At 50.3% G+C, this 19,347-nt stretch overlaps 1 protein-coding gene across 1 annotated transcript; it reads right to left on the reverse strand.

Moving 5' to 3' along the window:
- Positions 1 to 659: 659 nt before the first annotated feature.
- PLAC9 (placenta associated 9) lies at positions 660 to 14,351 on the reverse strand. The gene is made up of 4 exons (XM_044239929.1): positions 14,293 to 14,351; positions 3,413 to 3,510; positions 1,921 to 2,044; positions 660 to 1,431 (listed from the first exon to the last, which is right to left on the reverse strand). The coding sequence occupies exons 1-4, from the start codon at positions 14,342 to 14,344 to the stop codon at positions 1,385 to 1,387; spliced, it is 321 nt and encodes a 106-aa protein (XP_044095864.1). The 5' UTR covers positions 14,345 to 14,351; the 3' UTR covers positions 660 to 1,384.
- Positions 14,352 to 19,347: the final 4,996 nt, after the last annotated feature.

A 19,347-nucleotide genomic window follows, 5' to 3' on the forward strand; every position in this document is an offset into this window, starting at 1 on the left:
AGACAACCTACAGAATGAGAAAATATTTGTAAATCATGTATCTGATAAAACCTTAATATCCACAATACATATAGAACTCTTACCACTCAACGACAGAAAGAATGCAATTTTTAAAAATGGGCAAAGGACTTGAGTAGACATTTCTCTAAAAAAGACAAATGGCCAAGAAACACAAGAAACACTGCTCCTCCTCCTTGGGCAAATGCCACTTAAAACCACGATGAGCTACCACTTCACACCTAGTAGGATGGTTATAATAAAAAAGATGGTGAAGATGCGGAAAAATTGAAACCTTTATATACACACTGTTAGTGGGAGTGAAAAATGGTACAGCCGCTGTGCAAAAATCGTTTGGTGGTTCTTTAGAAATTTAAACAGAGTCACTATTTGACTCAGCAATTCCATCCTTAGTCAGAGACCCAAGAGAAATGAAAGCGCCTATGCAAAAATTTGTACATAAATATTCATAGCATTATTCATAATAGCCAGAACGTGCAAACAATCCAGATGTCCATCAACTGATGCATGCGTAAGAGTGGGGCATCCATATGATGGGGTGTTACTCAGCGATCAGAGGGAACGGAGTACTGATACACGCTACAGTCTGGATGAGACCTGAAAACACGGTGCTCAGTGGGAAAAAACTTGGACACAAAGTCTGCACGTTGAATGATTCCATTTATATGAAATGTCCAGAATAGGCAAGTCCATAGAGAGAGAAATATTAGTGGCTTCCGAGGGATGGTGGGAGGAGGAATGGGAAGTGACTGCGTACAGGTACAGGGTTTCTTTGGGGGATGATGAAAATGTTCTGGAATTAGCGCACAGCCATGTGAAGCCACTGAATTTGTACAATTCAAAAAATGATTAAAATTTTGAAATTTATGTTGTGTGCATTTTACCTCAGTACAAAACTTAAAAATTGCACGCAAATTTGCACACATATCCTCTGGGGATCTTTCGCTGACATGTAGATTCTGATGCGGGAGGTCTGGCTGGGCCCCCAATCCTGCATTTCTGACAGGCTCCCAGGTGATCTCACTGCTCCTCGTCTATGTCCCTGTTTTGAGTAGGGAGGCTGCTCGGAGGGCCCCTGCGCTATTCTGGGCCTCAGGTGCTTCATCTTGGAACCAATTCCTGCCCTGTCTGCCCCTATAAGTAAGTGGCGCAGGAGCACTGACCGCCTGAGGTCTCCCCGGTCTGAGCCCGCAGGAGGACATGGGCCCCAGGGCCTGGGAGTAGATGGAGAAGGGGCCGTGGCTATAGGGGTCACTGTCAGCAGACACAGGGGAGACCAAGGGAGGAGCTTTTACTTTGCACCGAGCTGATGAAGGCAGGCCAGAAGGCACAGCTCTGTACTCAGAGGAGAGCTGCCACATGTGTGTCACTTCCAGCTGCTGGGCAGCTCAGGCTCGGGGGCTCCAAAGCGATCTGAAAGAGAGGGGGCAGCTCAGGAGTGCTGCAGGCCCCCTGCCCTCCCCTCCCCTCCCCTCCCCTCCCTTCCCAGTCCCCGGAACTCCTGTGCCAGGAACACAGGGCATGGGGAGGGAGCACGGGGCAACCCCCTCTGACACCCCATCGGAGGGGTCTGTGGTGACCCAGGATGGGGTCTTTGCAAGGGACCTGAGAGGAGTGCAGGAGCTTTGAGCCCGGCGAATGGCCGGGGGGTGTGTGGGGGGAGGCAGGAACTCTGCGTCCAGGACAGTGCTCCGTGGACCCCACGTGAACTGCGCCAGCTCTCCCAAAAGCCCTGACCAAGGTGCCAGGCTGCAACGCCCCCAGGCAGGACGGAGGTCAGAGAACAGGCGGGGAGAGTTGGGGGATGCCTCCCGACTCCGCTCAGAAGGCGCCAAGCCCTCTCCTGGTTTGTCCAGGCCACATCCCCAGCCCAAGCTGTCCTCTGCTGCCCCAGCTGCTCACCATCTCCGAGGAGGTCGGGGGTGGGGCCAGAGGGCCCCGGGGGAAGGTTCCAGGCCAGCGCCTCCAGCTGGCCCAGCAAGCTTTTCAGTTCCGTCTCCAGGTGCTCCACCGTCTTCTCCACCGTCTAGAACAAGAGAGATGGCAGCAGGGCGTGCAGGGAGCACAAGAGTGGTGCCAAGTCTTGCTTCTTTGGCCACATCCTCAGGGACACCTGGCAGCCCAATGGGGCACAGCACGGAGAGAACTGAGTGCTGGGGGACCTAAGTCTTCCTTGTTCAGGCTCTGGCCCTGGTGGCCTCTCAGTTCCCCAGATGTTAGAATCCCAGGGCTTCACTCTCTAAGGCGGCTCCTGGCCCTGGCAGGAGTCAATACACTCAATCACACAGGTGTGGCGCAGAGCAACCCTGGGATTCTCTTTTCCCTTTCTGGACTTTACCGGGAGAGCACATTCTTTTTGTCGCCCCGCCCTCTGGTGGCCACTCTGCCAAATGACAGGTTTGGGATTTGAAACGTTCTTTAGTCAGGGTTCCTAACTTCTTCCTGAATGAACACCTTTAGCAGTCTGGTGAAACCTCCAGACCCCTTCTCAGAATAACACTTCAATTGAAAAAATAAAGCATGTAGGATTTCCAAGGACACCAATTGCATTAAAACCTTATTCAAGGGGCACCTGGGTGGCTCAGTGGGTTAAAGCCTCTGCCTTCAGCTCAGGTCATGATCTCAGGGTCCTGGGATCAAGCCCCACATCGGGCTCTCTGCTCAGCGGGGAGCCTGCTTCCTCCTCTCTCTCTGCCTGTCTTTCTGCCTCCCTGTGATCTCTGTCAAATAAATAAATAATTTCTTAAAAAATAAATAAATAAAATTTTTTAAAAAAACCTTATTCAAGTACAAAAAGTTAAATCTTTGATGTAAAAATGTATGTATTTATTAACTCATGAAATAACAAAATCTAACATCATGTCTAGCAACTACTGTAATTTTGACATACAGACTAGGATGAATAATAAATACGTTGATATATTTACAACTATAATGGGATAAAATTATCTGTGATTTCTACTGAGAACAGTCACCGTACTGGTAAATACATTTACGGTTTGTTGTCTGTACTTATAATGAATGGAATGCTAAATTTCAGTTATTTTCAGTTTGTGAAAATAAAGTGTAGATCTTTTCCCACACAAGTCATGAACCCGGTGTTACAGACCATGGCTGAGTGACAAAACACGGTGACTGAATGTCCACCAGCTCATTGTGTAAGGACATGATCTCAAGCTGGGTGGAAGCAAGGCCTGTGGGGAGGCAGGATCTGTAAAGGGCTGGTGAGCCTAACAGCCCAGGGAAGGAGGGAGATGCTTCACATGGAGGCCAGGGAGCAGGACTGGCCTGGATTTCCCCCATTTTCCAAAGCAAGATTCTCCTGAGCCCTAGAAAGCTACCAGTCTCGTAGGTGGTCCCGAAACTGCCTGTCCTCCCAAACCACCCTGGTTACCTCCTCTATGACGTCTAAACGGTCCTGGACAGCCATGTGTCTGTCACACCCTGTGTTCCAGGCCGGTTCTCCACGGGAGGGCACAAAGGGCTCAGCAGCTGTGGGAAAACAAGCCTCGTCACCATATCCTAGAACACCAAAGACCCCTGCCAAGCACTGGGCTCCACGAGGTTGGTCCTGAAAACAGTCACAAAAAGGAGCAAAGGAAGCCCGAGTGTGGGTCAGGGTATGAGGATGGGGTGCCCCAATCACTCACTTGTCTCTATGGCCCTGGTCCCCTCCCATGCCCAGGTGGGCTTCTTGAAGGAGGTGTTGCCTGAACTCTGTAAGGTAAGGAAGGGAGGAAAGGTCCCAGCCAGACAGAATGGAGTGTGCAAAGAGAGAAAGGCATAAAATGGCACAGTTTCATGCCCAAACTGGCTGGAGTGGCTGGAAAGTACAGGGTGAATGGGAGGAGGAGGGGCATGGACACAAAGCCAGATGCCCCAGTAAACAAACCATGATGCTTATTTGGGGTTTATTTCAACAGAAGAGTCACACGGTCATATATGAATTTTGCAAATACAGAGAATGGATTGGAAGGATTTGTCTTTGAAGGCAGAGAGTTATTGCAGTAGTCAGGGTGGGAAGTGTGGAAGCGAGGCAGGGCAGTAGGAATAGAGAGGATGAGGAGATATTTTAGCCATCGCCTTGACATTGGTGACTAGTCAGTCACATCGAACATTTGATGAGTAGTTACCGTGGACCGCATAGTACCCTAAACCAATGTGCGAACTCAACCAAACTTCACAACAACCCAGTTACGATCCCCAGCGGAAGCACAGAGGGGTGCAACGCTATGGGCAGTGCCACACAGCAAGTCTGGAAAACCTGAGGTTCATCCTGTTCACCTCTTGGTTCATCCCTTTTCTCCCTTACGTTGGTTCCTCCTTGGCTCTTCCGGCACCAACCAGCCCTCACACCGGAAGTCTCAGGGACTGGGTTCTGGGCTCAGGTTTCAGTGTTGGTGGCCCCAAGATGGCTATGGGGCATCAGAGTTGGCTGGAACCTTGGAGAACCCTGACACTCTGGAAGGAGGCTACTGTCTCCAAAACGTAGCGAAGCGAAGAGTTTCACTGAGGACGAGGTGGTCAGCCAGGGCTGAAGCAGCAGAGAAGTCTAGCAAGGTAAGGATGGAAAGACAGAGTGAGGAGAAAATCACTGCTAAATCCCACCCCAGCATTGTTCACAGAGCAGCGGAGGCAAAGCAAAGTCTAGATGCTATAGGACCAGGAGGGAAAGAGAGGTCCAAGGGCAGAAACCTGGATCCTGGGAAACGTTTTCCTGAAGCCTTTCTGTGAAGTAAGGGAGATCAGATAACATGGTGTATAGAATGTTTCTTGCTGTTACTGTTCTTTGAAGAAACAACCATGCTGATAGCCTGAAAGGCAGGAGCACTGAGGAGCGGTCGGGTTGGGAGCCCAGCAGTGGTGGGGGCGGCGGGGGCGGCGCTTGGAAGCGGAGAGGGGGCCCGCAGAAGTGGTAAAGGCAGACCTCTCCTCAAAGGGCCAAGACGCAGACTGAGTTCTCACCTGTTCGTTTCTCCTTAGTCCGTGAAGTGAGAAGGGAACCATCTGCTGGAAATTTACGTTGACTTATGAAAGAGGAAGCTAGTTGTGAAGTTTTCAGGGATTCTGTGAAGGGGCTATTAAACACAGCCGTGAAAATGGGAGGCACGGTGACCGGCAAATGACTTCTTTTTGTCTTTGTCTTTGTTTTTGAGAGCCACTTTATCAGCAGGCCACTGGGGAGGGGGCTCGAACACAGAGAGGGCTTCAAAAGGAGGTGAGGAGGAGGAGGAAGCCCATGCTGAAGGACCCCACTCCAGGGGGACATTTGGAAAGACCAGTCCCCCAGAGAGCCGCCCTGGGTATAGAGTGGCCAGGACGGGGGGGCTGGATGGAGCAGAAGCCTGGGGGTCTGCAGAGATCATGTGGGGAGATCAAGGGAGAAAAGGATTGAGGATTTTTCCAGCAAGGAGTTAAGAGGATGAGCTCTAGCTTGGATAATGAAGGAAAGGGGGCCAACAAGAAGGCCCATAAATTAAGAGAAATGGAGGAGCTGACAGGCCTGAAGGTCTTAGTAGGATGACGGAGTAACAGAAGGAATGAGTAGTGACAGACGTTGCAGTTTCAGCTCTGAGAAGTGGAACAGCTTCCGGGTGACAATACCAAAGTTGCAGTCATGGATGTGGGCATCTGAGGCAGACTGGGGGCAAGGGTTATTGGACTTTATCTAGGCGCAAAACTGTTGTAACTGTAAGACCCTGGTGTTGGCTGGGCTGCCCAAGGAGACATACAGAGTCGCCCAGAAGGCTGGCAGTTCTTGAGGTAGGGACAGCGATGGTGAGCCATTTTGCTGGTGATGAACACGTAACTCTAGGAGGTTGAATGAATTGCCCAAGGTCACACGGTCCGCAAATGACTGGACCCCAAGCTCCCTGGCCCTCTCCTGACCCCCACCTCGGCAAGCTGGCCTCCCAGAGCTCTGCCAGAGCGCCCCCTCCCCCCATCCTGAGATGTTCCAGTTCTAACTCTATCTGGATCCCAGGTCTTCCACGAAGGGGCGTGAACCAAGAGCAGAGACCAAACATGCTTCCGCTCTGAGCATCCTTTATGGAGATCAATTTGTTTCTCCAGTTTCCTTTTCATAATTTCCTTCCACTAAATTTCAAAAAGCTTCTTCAAGAAGACAAATGGTCTTGTTGACTTTGGAGAGGGGGATGGACATGACATGGTACTTTGGTTATTTTTTTCATCTATGTGTGGCTGGAGTGAGCACTGATTTTTTTTTTTTTTAAGATTTTATTTATTTATCAGAGAGAGAGGGAGAGCAAGCGAGCACAGGCAGACAGAGTGGCAGGCAGAGGCAGAGGGAGAGGCAGGCTCCCTGCTGAGCAGAGAGCCCGATGTGGGACTCGATCCCAGGACTCTGGGATCATGACCTGAGCCGAAGGCAGCTGCTTAACCAACTGAGCCACCCAGGCGTCCCTGATTTTTTTTTTTTTTTAAAGGAGTCTTTTAAAGATCCATACAGAAGTTTCTAGAGATGAAATCCTAGCATATCTTGGAGTCACTTCAAAATACTCCAGCCTGGGAGTGGGAGGAGACATGGGTGGTCACACAAGATTGGCCAAGATTGATAACTGTTGACACTGAGTGACGGGAACACGAGAGGTCACTCCACTCCTCTCTCTACTCTTGTATATCTGGATTGAAATGTTCCATAATAAAAGCCAGTTGTCTGGTGGGGTTGTTAGCAAAAAGCAGAAGCCATCGTGGGCTGCATGCGTGGATGGGGAAGTTCAGGATGAGGTCGAGGGTGGCCTGAGGGACCCCACCTGGAGGGCTGTGCTCCGTTCTGGGCCTTGAAGAGGCTGAAGCAGGGCTAGAGGTGGCCTCGATGAAGGGACGCAGAAGCTTGACTCATGTGTCTCGGCTGGAGAACCGGGGAGCCCAGCCAAGAGAGGAGGGACTTGCTAGGGTCTGGAGGAGCTGCTCTTACCCACAAGGAGGGCTGTCCGTGAAAAGGGGGTCTGCGCATTGGGGGTCTGGGTCCACACACGCCCTCCACAGGCTCTGCCCGCGGGCCCCTGGCCACATCTCTCCCCGGAGCCTCGCCTGCCCTCTCCCAGACCCAGCTCGGGCCGGGAGGAAACAGTCTGACCTGGCTGGCCAAGTGCGAGACTCTGCCAGGCCTGTAAGTCATGAACAACATGAGTCCACTCCCCTCCGTTGGCCTGAAACATCCTGTTTTCTACATGTCTGCAATGAGGTCTAACTTGGCTCCAAAACCCCTCCAGGGAGAAGGATTGGCCGAGGTTGTTCTCCACATCACACAGCACTAATCCCTCACATCTGGACAGAGCTGAGGCCTGAGCCCCGCCGCACAAGTGTCCGTGAGCTCATCGGTGAGAGAAAGCTGGGCTGGGGCCCTCACCGCAAGGCCGCCGCTGCGGCTCCCTCACCCCACCACTGACCTCACTGTGCGAGGGCCGAAAACTCCCCGGGGGACCCTGTTCTCACCCTGCCTGGCCCGAATTGGCGTGGGCCTGTGGGAAACTTTCCTCTCCTCCCGGAGCCTTTGCTGCCTCCTTCCTAACCCGGGGTGGGGAGGCCCAAGGCCCTCCCTCCTACCCCTGTAGTTCACTCGGGCTGTGGTTCTATCTTTCAGGGTCTGCTGAGAGGCCTCATAAATTAGCTACAAGGACAGAACGGGCGTGAGTCAAGGACAAGTTCTTTCTTGGACCAGAAGTTCCCATAAGTCACAAGCTGGATGTTCCAGGTCTTTGAGCTCCTCAGATGGAAGGCCCGGGATAATGCCTGCTTCACGGGGTTGTTGGGTTGCTCTAGAGCGGGGAAGGCTGCAGGGTGGCGGTGTTCCTGCTTAAACAGCCAAGCTGTGGTTCCCCGTGTTCCCTCCCTTCCTGTGCTCCCGCCTGCCCCGCCCCGGCCAGTTGGGAAAGGGACCTTCTTGGAGGCCTGGTTGTTTTCCCTGGCCTGGCTCCCACTCGGGGCCTATGTGCACCCTGGATGGTGGCCATGGGTAGAACACAGAGCTCTGGTGAGAGCAGGCTGCGGTGGAGGCCAGAGGCCCCGCGAGGCGCTGGGCTCACTCAGCCAGTTAAAGACACATGGCCACAGGGTCCCCATCCTCTGAGGCGGGAAGTATGGCCTCTCCCACACACAGCATAGAAGACCTTTTGTGTCTAGGACTTAAACACTAAGAAAGCATGTACAACTCAAATGACTTCTGTGATGACACGTAATTTCTCAGAGGCAACCCTGTACATTGCCATGGTTCCTGAGTCATTGAAGACATACTCTGCTTTGACCAGCAATGTTTGTCACTCAGGGGTTAACTGTATTTGGCCACATTCAATGTAATAGAATAATAAAATTTACCACATCAATATTTGTATCAAAATTTATGATTCATTTAAAACCATTGGTGGTTTTTAAACTTCTTTTTTTTTTTTAAGCCGAATACTACTGGCAAACAATTACATGAAGAACTCCAGTAATGTGCAACAGCTCCGGCTAAGTCGAGAGAGAGAACATCGAGCCCCCAACAAAGAGCTCAGATTCTGAGGCATATCTGGGTTTGGTTTGGGGACAGACATGTCCTCCTGTTCTTCTTGGATCTGAGTCTTGCTGGTCCCTCTTAGAGCACATCAGTGTCATTCCAGTACATTTAGTATCTGATTACGACAGGCAAGCTAGGCTACTACCCCAAAGGGCACCCTGAACTTTACAAGAGGTTTGTTTTTTTTGTTTTTTTTTTTCTCATGTATGAGTTCAGAGGTAAACTGCAAAAGCCCACAAGGCAGGGAAGGTCTAAGAAGCCATCCAGAATAAAGCTCTCTCTGCACACTCTGAAAAGCGCACCAAGGCTGGGTATCAGAGACGCAGTCCAACTCTGGGCTTACTGACAGGGCCCTTTGCCTCCCCTGCAGAGAGTGAGGGATCTGCCCTGCTAGGTCTACTTTGCAGGATTGCTGTGCTGATTCAAGGGAATCGTGCACTTGAAGATGCCTTGCAATTGCCAAGTGACATGCAAAGGCCCTGGGGGGCATCCACCAGGGTAGCAGAAGATGGAGCAAGGCAGGAATTTATTCCCCAGGACTCTGCCTCTCCACATGCAGCCAACGCTCTGCCGGATCACTTCGACCAGCTCTCACGATGGAAAGGCATCTGTTCTAGGAATAGATGTAGATCCTCTACAAGGATCCAAGGGACGTTTGGGAGGAATTCTCCAACAAGGACGTAGAGGGCTCAGTGCTAACCTGGCTCTCTGCGCTCTCTTAGAAGCCAGTCCCGCTCACCGGACTCTGTTTCTTCACCTTTACAACGGGCAGAACCATACTTTGCACTGGAAGCTACTACAGATTAGTGATCGCTCACGATGCCCAAGCTTTCTGCTGAGTGCTTACGTACAGTATCTCATCAGATTCTGTCAAGAGCTTAGAACTCTTACCTCCCTTTTTTACAGATTAGAAAACCAAAGATCAAAGAGATTGAAGAACATGCTGGAGGTTACATAGCTAGTAAGCAAGAGGCACAGGATGTGTATCCTACCTGCTTCATTCGGTCTACAGTGTGCACGGGCAGTGATGTGAGCTTTTGTAAGTTAAGGGCCTCCTATCTTGGGGCCTCAGCGGCCTCCTCTGCAGCAGGGAGAAACTGAGCATGTCTGACTCCACATTGCTTCCATTTCCCTGCCGCTGTGACCTACAGCTTAGAAACTTCTGCTTTGCCCTGCACGTGGGCATGTTAGTCATTAAAGAAATTTTGCTACGACCGAGATTTATAAAAACTGCTTTCTTACCCAAAACCTATCTCACTGGAGGAGGTACGGAAGTGCATACAGAGTTGACTATGTTAAGATTTACAGGAACGACAGGACCAGATTCTTACACACAGATATCAACTGAGCAGGGACAAAGAAGTTACATGACCTTTTCCTTTCCTTTTTTTTTTTTGGGGGGGGGTGGGGTGGGTAAGATTTATTTATTTATTTTAGATACAGGGAGAGAGTTGGTGGGGAGGGGCAGAGGGTGTGAGAGAAAGAATCTCAGGCATACTCCCTGCTGAGGGCAGAGCTCAACCCCAGGACCCCAAGATCACTACCTGAGCCGAAATCAAGAGTCAGACGTTAAACCGAGCCACGCACGCGCCGCGACAGGACCTTTTTCAGTGTCTACAGACATCAGTCATCTTATGACTCCCATCTCCTCCCACTTCCCCCTGTTCCTAACATAAAAGAAGCTCGACTCTGGTGCTCAGGAGGTGGTTCTCTGGGACAATCGATAGTCCACTGTCTCCTGGGTTTGCTGGCTTTCCAAATAAAGTCGCTTTCCTACCCCCAACTTCTTGCCTCTCAACGTACTGGCCTGTCATTCGGCGAGCAAACAAACTTGGACACAGTTACAAATTGAGGGGCTGGACGGGTATGGGGCCAAGGGGACCTGTCCAAGGGGACCTCTGCTGGCCCGGAGGCCCCAGGAGCGGGTGCTGCCCCCACCCGCCCGGCCGCAGGAGGAGGCAGGCGGCCCCCACACTGTGCCTGAGGCCGGCCCGTGCCGCCGGGAACCGTATGCATCCCCGGCCGGCTCCAGCCAGGCCGTTTTAGAAGAGCTTTTTCCTGGGCGCCCGCTGTCTCCGGCGCGAACACTGGAATACATATACTACTTTATGTGCTGTGTTTTTTATTCTTGGATACATTTGATTGTTTCACGTAAGTCCACATATACTTCTATAAGAGTGTGACTTGTAATAAAGGGTTAATGAAGAAAAAAAAAAGGTTTTTTTTCTTTTTTTTTAAAGATTTTATTTATTTATTTGACAGAGAGAGATCACAAGCAGGCAGAGAGGCAGGCAGAGAGAGAGGAGGAAGCAGGCTCCCTGCTGAGCAGAAAGCCCGACGCGGGCCTCGATCCCAGGACCCTGAGATCATGACCTGAGCCGAAGGCAGCGGCTTAACCCACTGAGCCACCCAGGCGCCCTTCTAAACCTTGACAGGTTCAGATGACACCTTTGCAGCTGCCTTGGGGCCCCACCAGAGCCCAAATGCGTGCCTCTGACCGAACTGTCTTTGAGTGGTTTGCTCCCACAATATCCATTTGTGTCAAAAGAAATGCTATGATTCTCACAACAGCCCTTCAGCATCTTCCTCTTTTGCTCAAAGCAGAAAGAAGAATTCCAAAAGAAGACAGATGGCCATGGGGGCGTGGGGCAGGGGTGGACAGTGAGAGCATGCCCAAAGGGCCTCAAGGCATGGGTGACAATTAATGAAAGGGCTAGGCTCTAAGACCTTAGATTCCTCTGATGGGAAAACAAGAAAGGAACTCAGCAGAAACCTTAAAAGGGCTCTATAGGTACCACAAGCAATTTGTTTCCATCAATACACAAAGAGTTTTTACAGATCAATATGAAAAACCCCAGTACCACAACTGAGAAGCCCAAGACAATTCATAAGAATTGTAGAAATGACCAATGCATTTAAAGAAAAAGTCCAACCGCAGTAGTAATCAAAGAAGTGCAAGTTAAAGCAGTAAACCATCTTAATATATTCTTGCATAACAGCAGATGTTTCTAGATCTAACTACAATTTTATAGACAATACAGGGGAGAGAAGAACATTTAGAGGACCCCTGGCAGATACAATCAGCTGAAATCTAATGTGGAGAACTTTATAGGACAAAAAACCTAGTTGTTTCCATAAACACATTTTGAGGAAAAGAGGGGGGAAGAGAACTTACCTATTAAAAGAAACTAACTGACATATCAGCCAAAAGCAATGTATGTACCTTATTTAGATAAAACAAAACGAAATGTAACAACATGACACAATTAGGGATATTTAAACACGGATCAGATATTTGATGATATAAGAAATTATTGTCCAGGGGAACCTGGGTGGCTTAGTCAGTTGGGCGTCTGACTCTTAATTTCAGTTTAGGTCGTGGTCTCGGGGTCGTGGGATCGAGCCCTGCATGAGGCTCTGTGCTCAGTGCACATCTGCTTGAGATTCTCTCCCTCTCCCTCTGCCCCTCCTCCTGCTCACTCTCAAATAAATAAATCTTTAAAAAAAAGAAATTATCGGGGCGCCTTGGTGGGTCAGTCATTAAGCCTCTGTCTTCAGCTCAGGTCACGATCCCAGGGTTCTGGGATCAAGCCCTGCATCAGGCTCTCTGCTCAGCAGGAAGCCTGCTACCCCCTCTCTCACTTGCCCTGCTTGTGTTCCCTCTCTTGCCATGTGTCTCTCACTGTCAAATAAATAAATAAAATCTTGGGAAAAAAAAGAAATTATCATCCATTTTTTAGGGTGTGATAATGGTATTGCAGTTATGTTTATGAAAAGATTACTTATTTTTGGGATGCCTGGTGGAGTCGGTTTGGAGAGCATCTGACTCTCGATCTTGGGGTTGTGAGTTTGAGCCCCACACAGGTATACAGATTACTTAAATAAATAAAACTTAGGAGAAAAAGATTACTCAAGGAAATATTTAAAAGATTACTTAAGGAAAGAGATACTTAAGGAAATATTTATGGACGAAAATACATGATGCCTGGAATTTCCTTTAAGATTACTGGAGGAAGGAGAGAGAATGCGAGTGACAAAGGAAACATCCATGAAACAATATTGCTGAAGTGGGGCGGTCGGTACATGGGGGTTCACCGTTCTGTCCTGTCTTTACCTCCAGGGATTTCATAATCAAAAGTTAAGAGAAACAATAGTAAGTTGTCCAAAGTCCGAAAGATTCCACACAAAAATGTGTGAACTCAGGTTGAGATTACATTAATACTTTCCCCCTTTAAAAAAAAAAATCTGTAGCAAGGAGCGGGCATCATCAGAAAGGAAGTCATGTTTGAAAAGGGTTTTAAATTGAAGTGTATATACCGGCCACGACTAAGGAGGCCCCAGAAAGTCCGCCACTTGTGGGTGGCAGCCAGCTCCTCCCTCTCGGGGAGCACAGACTGGGCTTTGTGCCCCGGGCTCCCGGAGGAGGGGCCGGGGGAGGAAATGGGGGGAGAAGGACCTGCACCGTGGCCTCTGTGCTGAGCACAGTCCCAGCCACTCTTTGCACAGGAGGCGGCTGTGGGTCCTCCGTAATTAACAGGTGGGGAAACTGAGGCTCAGAGAGATCAGTGAAGCTGAGGGGACAAGAACGGGAGCCAACATATGCTGAATTCCGTGCTGGGGACTTCCTTCGTTCCGTTCCTGCAGCGGGTACCATTTTCCCCAACTCACAGAGAAGGAGACAGTATCCCCGAGGGAAGGCACCTTCCCTCACCCAAGAAACTCTGCCAGGGGCTGCCCAGGATCCGCACTGGCCTCCACCCTGCCCCTGGGTGCTGACTCCCACAGAGGGCCCTGCCCAGAAAGGACAGGGACAGGAGGCATCCGTCCTAGCACAGGGCACTTCACCTGTGTTACTCACATCCTCTGGCTGCGGGCTGATGGGTGAGAAGCCTGGTGGAGGGAAAGGGCCCCCCTGAGTGGTTAGGAGGCCTGGATGTCTGGTGAGGCCTCTGGCTTGGCTCTGCCAGGATACCTGAGCCTTCCTCTCACCGGTACTGCTGGGAGGAGCCCCAGCCCTGCTGGCTGAGGGCTGCACGAATGAGAGTCTGGGTAAATGGGAGTGTGGCTTGTAAACCGTGAAGTACCAGCCATGTGCAGGGTCTTGGGGTGGTGCGTGAGCATCTGGCTGTAAGAAGTCTCTCGCCAGCCGCCCATCTGGACCTCACCTAAGAAGGTGAGAGCTGATGGTGCCAGGCAAGGCCCACCCGACGGGTGCAGGGGTGGAGCACCAGAGGGCCTCTCCCTCCTGCACCCTAAGCTCCCCAGCCCCCTATCACTCAAGGCAGCTCAGGCCCTCAGGGAAGAGCTCCGGAAGCAGAAGGACTGACCTGCTCACCCAGACCACAGAGCCCTCTCAGGCCAGAGGGGAGGTGAAGCCGTGGCCCTTCTCCTGGGGCCACCTGCCCGCCCTCAGGCCGTGCTGGGCCAGGTCTGGGTCATCGCCTGCCGGAACTCTGCTCCGAGGCAGTGCCCATAACCCAGGCCTGGGCGCCTCTGTAGGCTCTCGGAGGCAGCTGGCCCCGAGGGTGCTGGGGGATGTGTGCCCAACCTGCAGACTTAACCTCCCTCCCTGCGATCCTTGCCTCCTTTCTCTCCTCGGGCCTCGAGTCTCTCCACCCATTCTCTACCTTTCCGTCGCTCTCATGTCTCTTTTCAACCCTCCCTCCCGGGCCCATCCCCGCTTCTACAACTCTCTGCTCTCCCGCCGGCTCGGTTCCACCCCTGCCCCCCTACCCCGGGCCCCGGGCCCCACTCACCGGCAGCGCGGAGCAGGGCGAGCCCGGCCAGCGCGCAGAGCAGGGGCTGCATGCTGCCGGCCGGCCGAGCGCAGCGCAGCGTCTCCCCGCCGCCGCGCCCCCGGGGCCGCGCCGACCCGCCCGCAGGAAATGCTCGCCTCCCGAGCCAAGATTCCTGGGCGGCTCGCGCGATCCGCCCCCTCCGGAGACCCCGCGGGGCGGAGGGGCCGGCGTGCCAGCCTGGGCGCCTCTCCAGCCGCCTCCCCCCCACGCCCCGGGGCGCGGGAGAGCGGTAGGGGGCGAGGGCTGGGCTCTGGGCTGCCGCTCCCAGCCCCAGGGGCTCAGGAGCCCATTTCACAGACCAGCACACTGAAGTCCTCCACCCGCAGCGCCGGCCCACGAACCTGCACCCAGAGGACATGGAGTGTGGAAGCTTTTCTCCGTCCACTGATGAACAGGTCATTAATTCCATCGGACGGTGTCTGGCCCTGAGAGAGGGACGCAGGGGTGGTGTCTGACTTTTACAGAAACTTCTTTTCTGCTAATGGGGTCCCAGCAATGTTAAAAGATACTTTAAAAAAAAAAAAAAAGGAAAATCGTGACTTTTATTCAGATATAAAATGAGTATATACTCAAGATTTTCTTTAGCTCACTGGTCAGGAGGGAACCAGAAAGAAGTGACAACCAGTCGGAAGAACAGACACACATCTGGAACATTGGCAAGGAAGGGCGGAGGTGAAGCTGGCTTCTTACACAGACACACACACACACAAGCTGGCTTCTTACACACACACAGACACACACACACACACACACACACACCGTAACTGAACCTGTAACAGGAATCATTTGAATATCTGTACATGAGAATTATTTTCATTGCTCTGTACAATTTACAGACTTGTAAAATGGCTTGAAGGCTAGGAAAGACCCAGAGCCCCAATCTGAATCATGAGGTGCATGGGTGGCTCAGTCAGTTAAGCCTCTGCCTTCCACTGAGGTCATGACCCTGGAGGAGAGCCTGCTTCTCCCTTTCTCTCTGCCCGCAGCTCCCCCTGCTTGTGCTCTCCCTCTCTCTGTCAAATAAATAAATTTTTCCAAAAATCTTTTAAAAAGTCAGAATCTCAGTGTTCAGCAAATACTTAAGCTCTGTACTAGATAGTATTAGATAAAGCCTGGAGGAGGAAGCAGAGAAGTAATTCTCAATATCGCATATGCCTGCCTCCAGGGGTTTATGGTCTAGAAGTGCGGTCAGATTAATAAACCGCATCTCAGCTTTGATGATCTACTTCCACACAGACAAACTCTCTGGTCTTCACTGCAACTCCTTGAAGGGTGCCTCCTATATCCCTCCTGCAGATCAGGACACGGAAGCTCTGAGATGTTAAGCACCTTGCCCATAGTCACGTAGCTGGTAAATGCGGAGGCTGGATGTGAATCCAGTTCTCCCACCTCTGCGTGCCAGCCCTTCCATAAGGAAAGATTTACATTTGATCTCTGAGGGCTGGATTTTCTTTCTGCATCTAAGCAAATCCAGAATAAGAGGTGGGTGAGTTTTTCAGTGAACTTCAAATCTCCATGTCCCCTCCAGTTTAGAACACAATTGTAGAACACTACCCCACGCAAAAAGTGCAAAAAGAAATAATAATAATAATAAGTTAACTGTTAGTGTAAACAAAAACTGGAAGCTACAGCCATACCTTCTGCGCTGCAGAGTTCCGAGTGGCTGGCCTCACCCCTCTCGTCCACTAGTGCAGACCCTTATCCACCAGGCATCCCCAACCGGGGCTCCCTGGAACCCTTGTAGGTGCAGGCCACCTCGCCGCCTTCTTGGTTCCTGCCTATGGCTGTGCAGTTGCCCTCTACAGCCACTACCCTAACCAGGGACTGTCACTCCTCACTTCCTCCTCCAGAGAATAGCCACAGGCACCGAGATTCCTGGGCTGACCCAGCGGACCTGGATCTAAAACTCTCCTGGGGATAAGGAGGCCCAGAGAATCTAGCTCAGAATGACATTTTTCAGAATGGCAACAATGTCTCCACACTCAGTAGGACATTCCTCAGTAGCTCAGCCAGGTGGGAAGTTGTCAAAAAAAAAAAAAAAAAAAAAACTGAACCCACAGGGATTCTTAATATTTTTTATCTGCAAAGAAAACTACGCATACGCTATACTTTCTCGTGGTGGTAGAGTCACGAAGGAATAAAGCATGCGGTGTAAAGCCTGAAACTCCTCCTTGTCACCAGTCCCCCAGCCCTGGGCCCAGCTAGTTCAGTCCAGCTCCCCCAGCGTGGCGGACTTCCAGTTCCTGGTCTATGCATTTTCGCCCACTAACATATATACGTGGGATGGAATAATAGGCATTTTGGGGATTTGCTTTCGCATTCATATTCATCTTAATCATGACATTTAATGTTGAAGGTCATTCTGTTAGTACACATAAATCCACGTCATTCCTTGGAGGAGTTGCCACGTATCTCATGAACGGACACACCAGTATCTGTCCAGACAATCCTCTGTTGATGGTTTGCTTCCTTTTCCCCCCAATAGAAAGCGGCTTCAATGGACATCCTTTTGTATATATCTCTATGTACGTCGCACACTCATGTGTTTCTGAAAGCTGGATTCCTAAAAAGAATTGTCGAGGCAGAGGGAGTTTGACATTTTGGTGGATATGCCAAAAACTCTTACTGACCTCCAAGGGAGGAGGCAGGCACTGAGTTCTGCTCCCCACCCCACACCCCCCACAGGCGGGGTGGGGGGTGGACAGTGAGGTGGAGGGGTTGCCCCCTGAATTCCCTCCTAGTTAATGTTGGAGCCGTGCTGCAGGGGGCGCCATTGACATAAAATACTTCTGGAGGGGGGCGCCAAAGCCCCAGATGTTCCAGCCAGGCACATTCTCCAATGCTGGATATTTATCTCTTTAAAATTTGAAAATTTGAAGACGAAAAATGTGACCTTGTTTTCATTACATCCTATACATTATGAGTGAAGTTGAGCTTTATTTGCCTAGTCAAATCCTTTTTTCTCTTTTCCCTCCTTTTACATATTCTGATTATTAATCCAGTGCCTGTGATGTGTGTTGGCAATGTTTCCTTCCATTCTTCCACTGTCTTTAACTTTCTTTGTGGTGTCTTTCATCATAAAGACGTTTTAGATATTGAGGTAACCAAGTCTCTCAGTCTGTTCTTTTATGGCTTCTGGGTTTTACAACTTGTTTATGATTCTCACATCAAGACTACAAAAATATTTTCCAATATTTTTGCCAACTAGCATAGAGCATTTCCTAAGGTATAATCTCTGACCCATCTAGAATTTTTATGTGGTTGCAAAGAAAGATTCAAACTTAATTTTTTTTCCCCAAATGGGCATCTAAATATCCTAACACTCCTTCTTGCATAGCCACTAAACTGACTATAAAATAAAAGAGCTATTCATTCCCAAGTAGAGTTCTGGAAAAATCTCTAGCCATCATGTCTGTCATAAGGTCAAAGAAGGAAAAATAAAAGAACCTTATCATTTCAACAAGTACTGAAACACTATTATTTGATGAAATTAAACAGCTATCTCAGACTAAAACACAACAACAAATTCTGAGAGGTAGGAATAAAGGAAGTAAAGGGACATTTCCTTAACAGGGTAGCCACGTTTGCTTCACACGAGCAGTTCACACATACCCAAGGGAGAGAGGGGAGAGGAATTCCCTGTTAGGCTAGGGATAAGGTAAAGACGAAACCATGGGGCACCTGGGTGGCTCAGTCATTTAGCATTGGACTCTTGGTCTCAGCTCAGGTCTTGATCTCAGGGTTGTGAGTTCAAACCCTGAACTGAGCTCCATGCAATGGGAAAAAAAAAAAGACACAACTGTAGTCACTATTTATGCACAGTGTGATCCATGCAATGAAGCACAAATAAAGAGGTATTCTGAAGGCGACAAAACTTGCTAATAGTAGAAGGGTCCATTGCTTTCTTAGAAAATCCAGCAGAAGCAGGACGATGTGAGTTACTGCGTGAACTGGCTGGACCGCGATGGGTGTCTGGAAATCAGTTTAGTTCCACATACCAACAGAAATCAGCCAAAACACGCACAGGAAAACTTCTGGGCTAGATGATATTACACAGTTTGTTAATATCCTCCTTCCAACATTCTCTGGAAATGATAAAAAAAAAATTAAAAATGGGGTAAATTGGCATCAGTTCCAGGAACTAGGGAAACACGTGGACCCTATGCCAGGCCTCAAGGCAAGTTGGAGGCCAGCTGGGCAAATGACAATGTGTGTCATTGTGTCTTCTTACTCTGTTACTTGCTGACCTCCTTGGAACCTGGTCTTAAGCAAAGGCTGTCCATGGGTTTTCTCATTTAATCCTTGTGCCAATAAACCTATATGATGGGTATGCTTACCTCCATTTTTCTAATAAGATATGCTTGGTCAAGGTCAGAGTGGGGCCGACCCCGGGTGAGAGGCCAGGTAGATCTGATTCTAAAATCCATGCTTTTAAGTCATATCAGGCCTCTTGACTCTCAGGCCCCACGCCAGTAAGTAGGTAATTAGAAGTCTAGGTGGAGGTGAGTAAAGGGCAAATGGGGTATTTGGGGGTTCAGAGGGGCAAGTTCTTGGTAAGTTGGGGGGAAACACCCATGGCATCCCGTGCAAGTGAAGGGCTGTAACTTGCAGAGTCTTTTCATTCAAGATTTCCCATCAACCTGGCCCTTTGTGTCAAGATCCACAAAGTGAGGAGAGAAGTTAAGAGGTGACCCAAGGTCACACAGGTCCCATGTAGAAATGTGGGCATTTGCTCCCAGGAAGCCCTCGCTTCCACAGACCACGTTGCAGAATGCATGGGCCTCCTACTGTGGCTGTGTTGTGGGGGACGAAGGGAGGGGAGCTGGGCAGATTCTTGATCGCCTAGCCCACACCCAAGGCAAGGGGCCAAGGGACACAGGAAATGGGGGCTGGCCATCTCTCAGCCCAGTGGAAAGGGCCTCAGTGGCTACAAGTGTTGGAGCTGGGTCACACAAAGCCTCCTTGTCTTCCTGTCTCTGCACAGCCAGGTGTGGTCCAGGAGAGTGCTCAGGG

This window comes from Neovison vison, chromosome 2 (assembly GCF_020171115.1).
Source record: "Neovison vison isolate M4711 chromosome 2, ASM_NN_V1, whole genome shotgun sequence".
Taxonomy (NCBI): Eukaryota; Metazoa; Chordata; class Mammalia; order Carnivora; family Mustelidae; genus Neogale; species Neogale vison.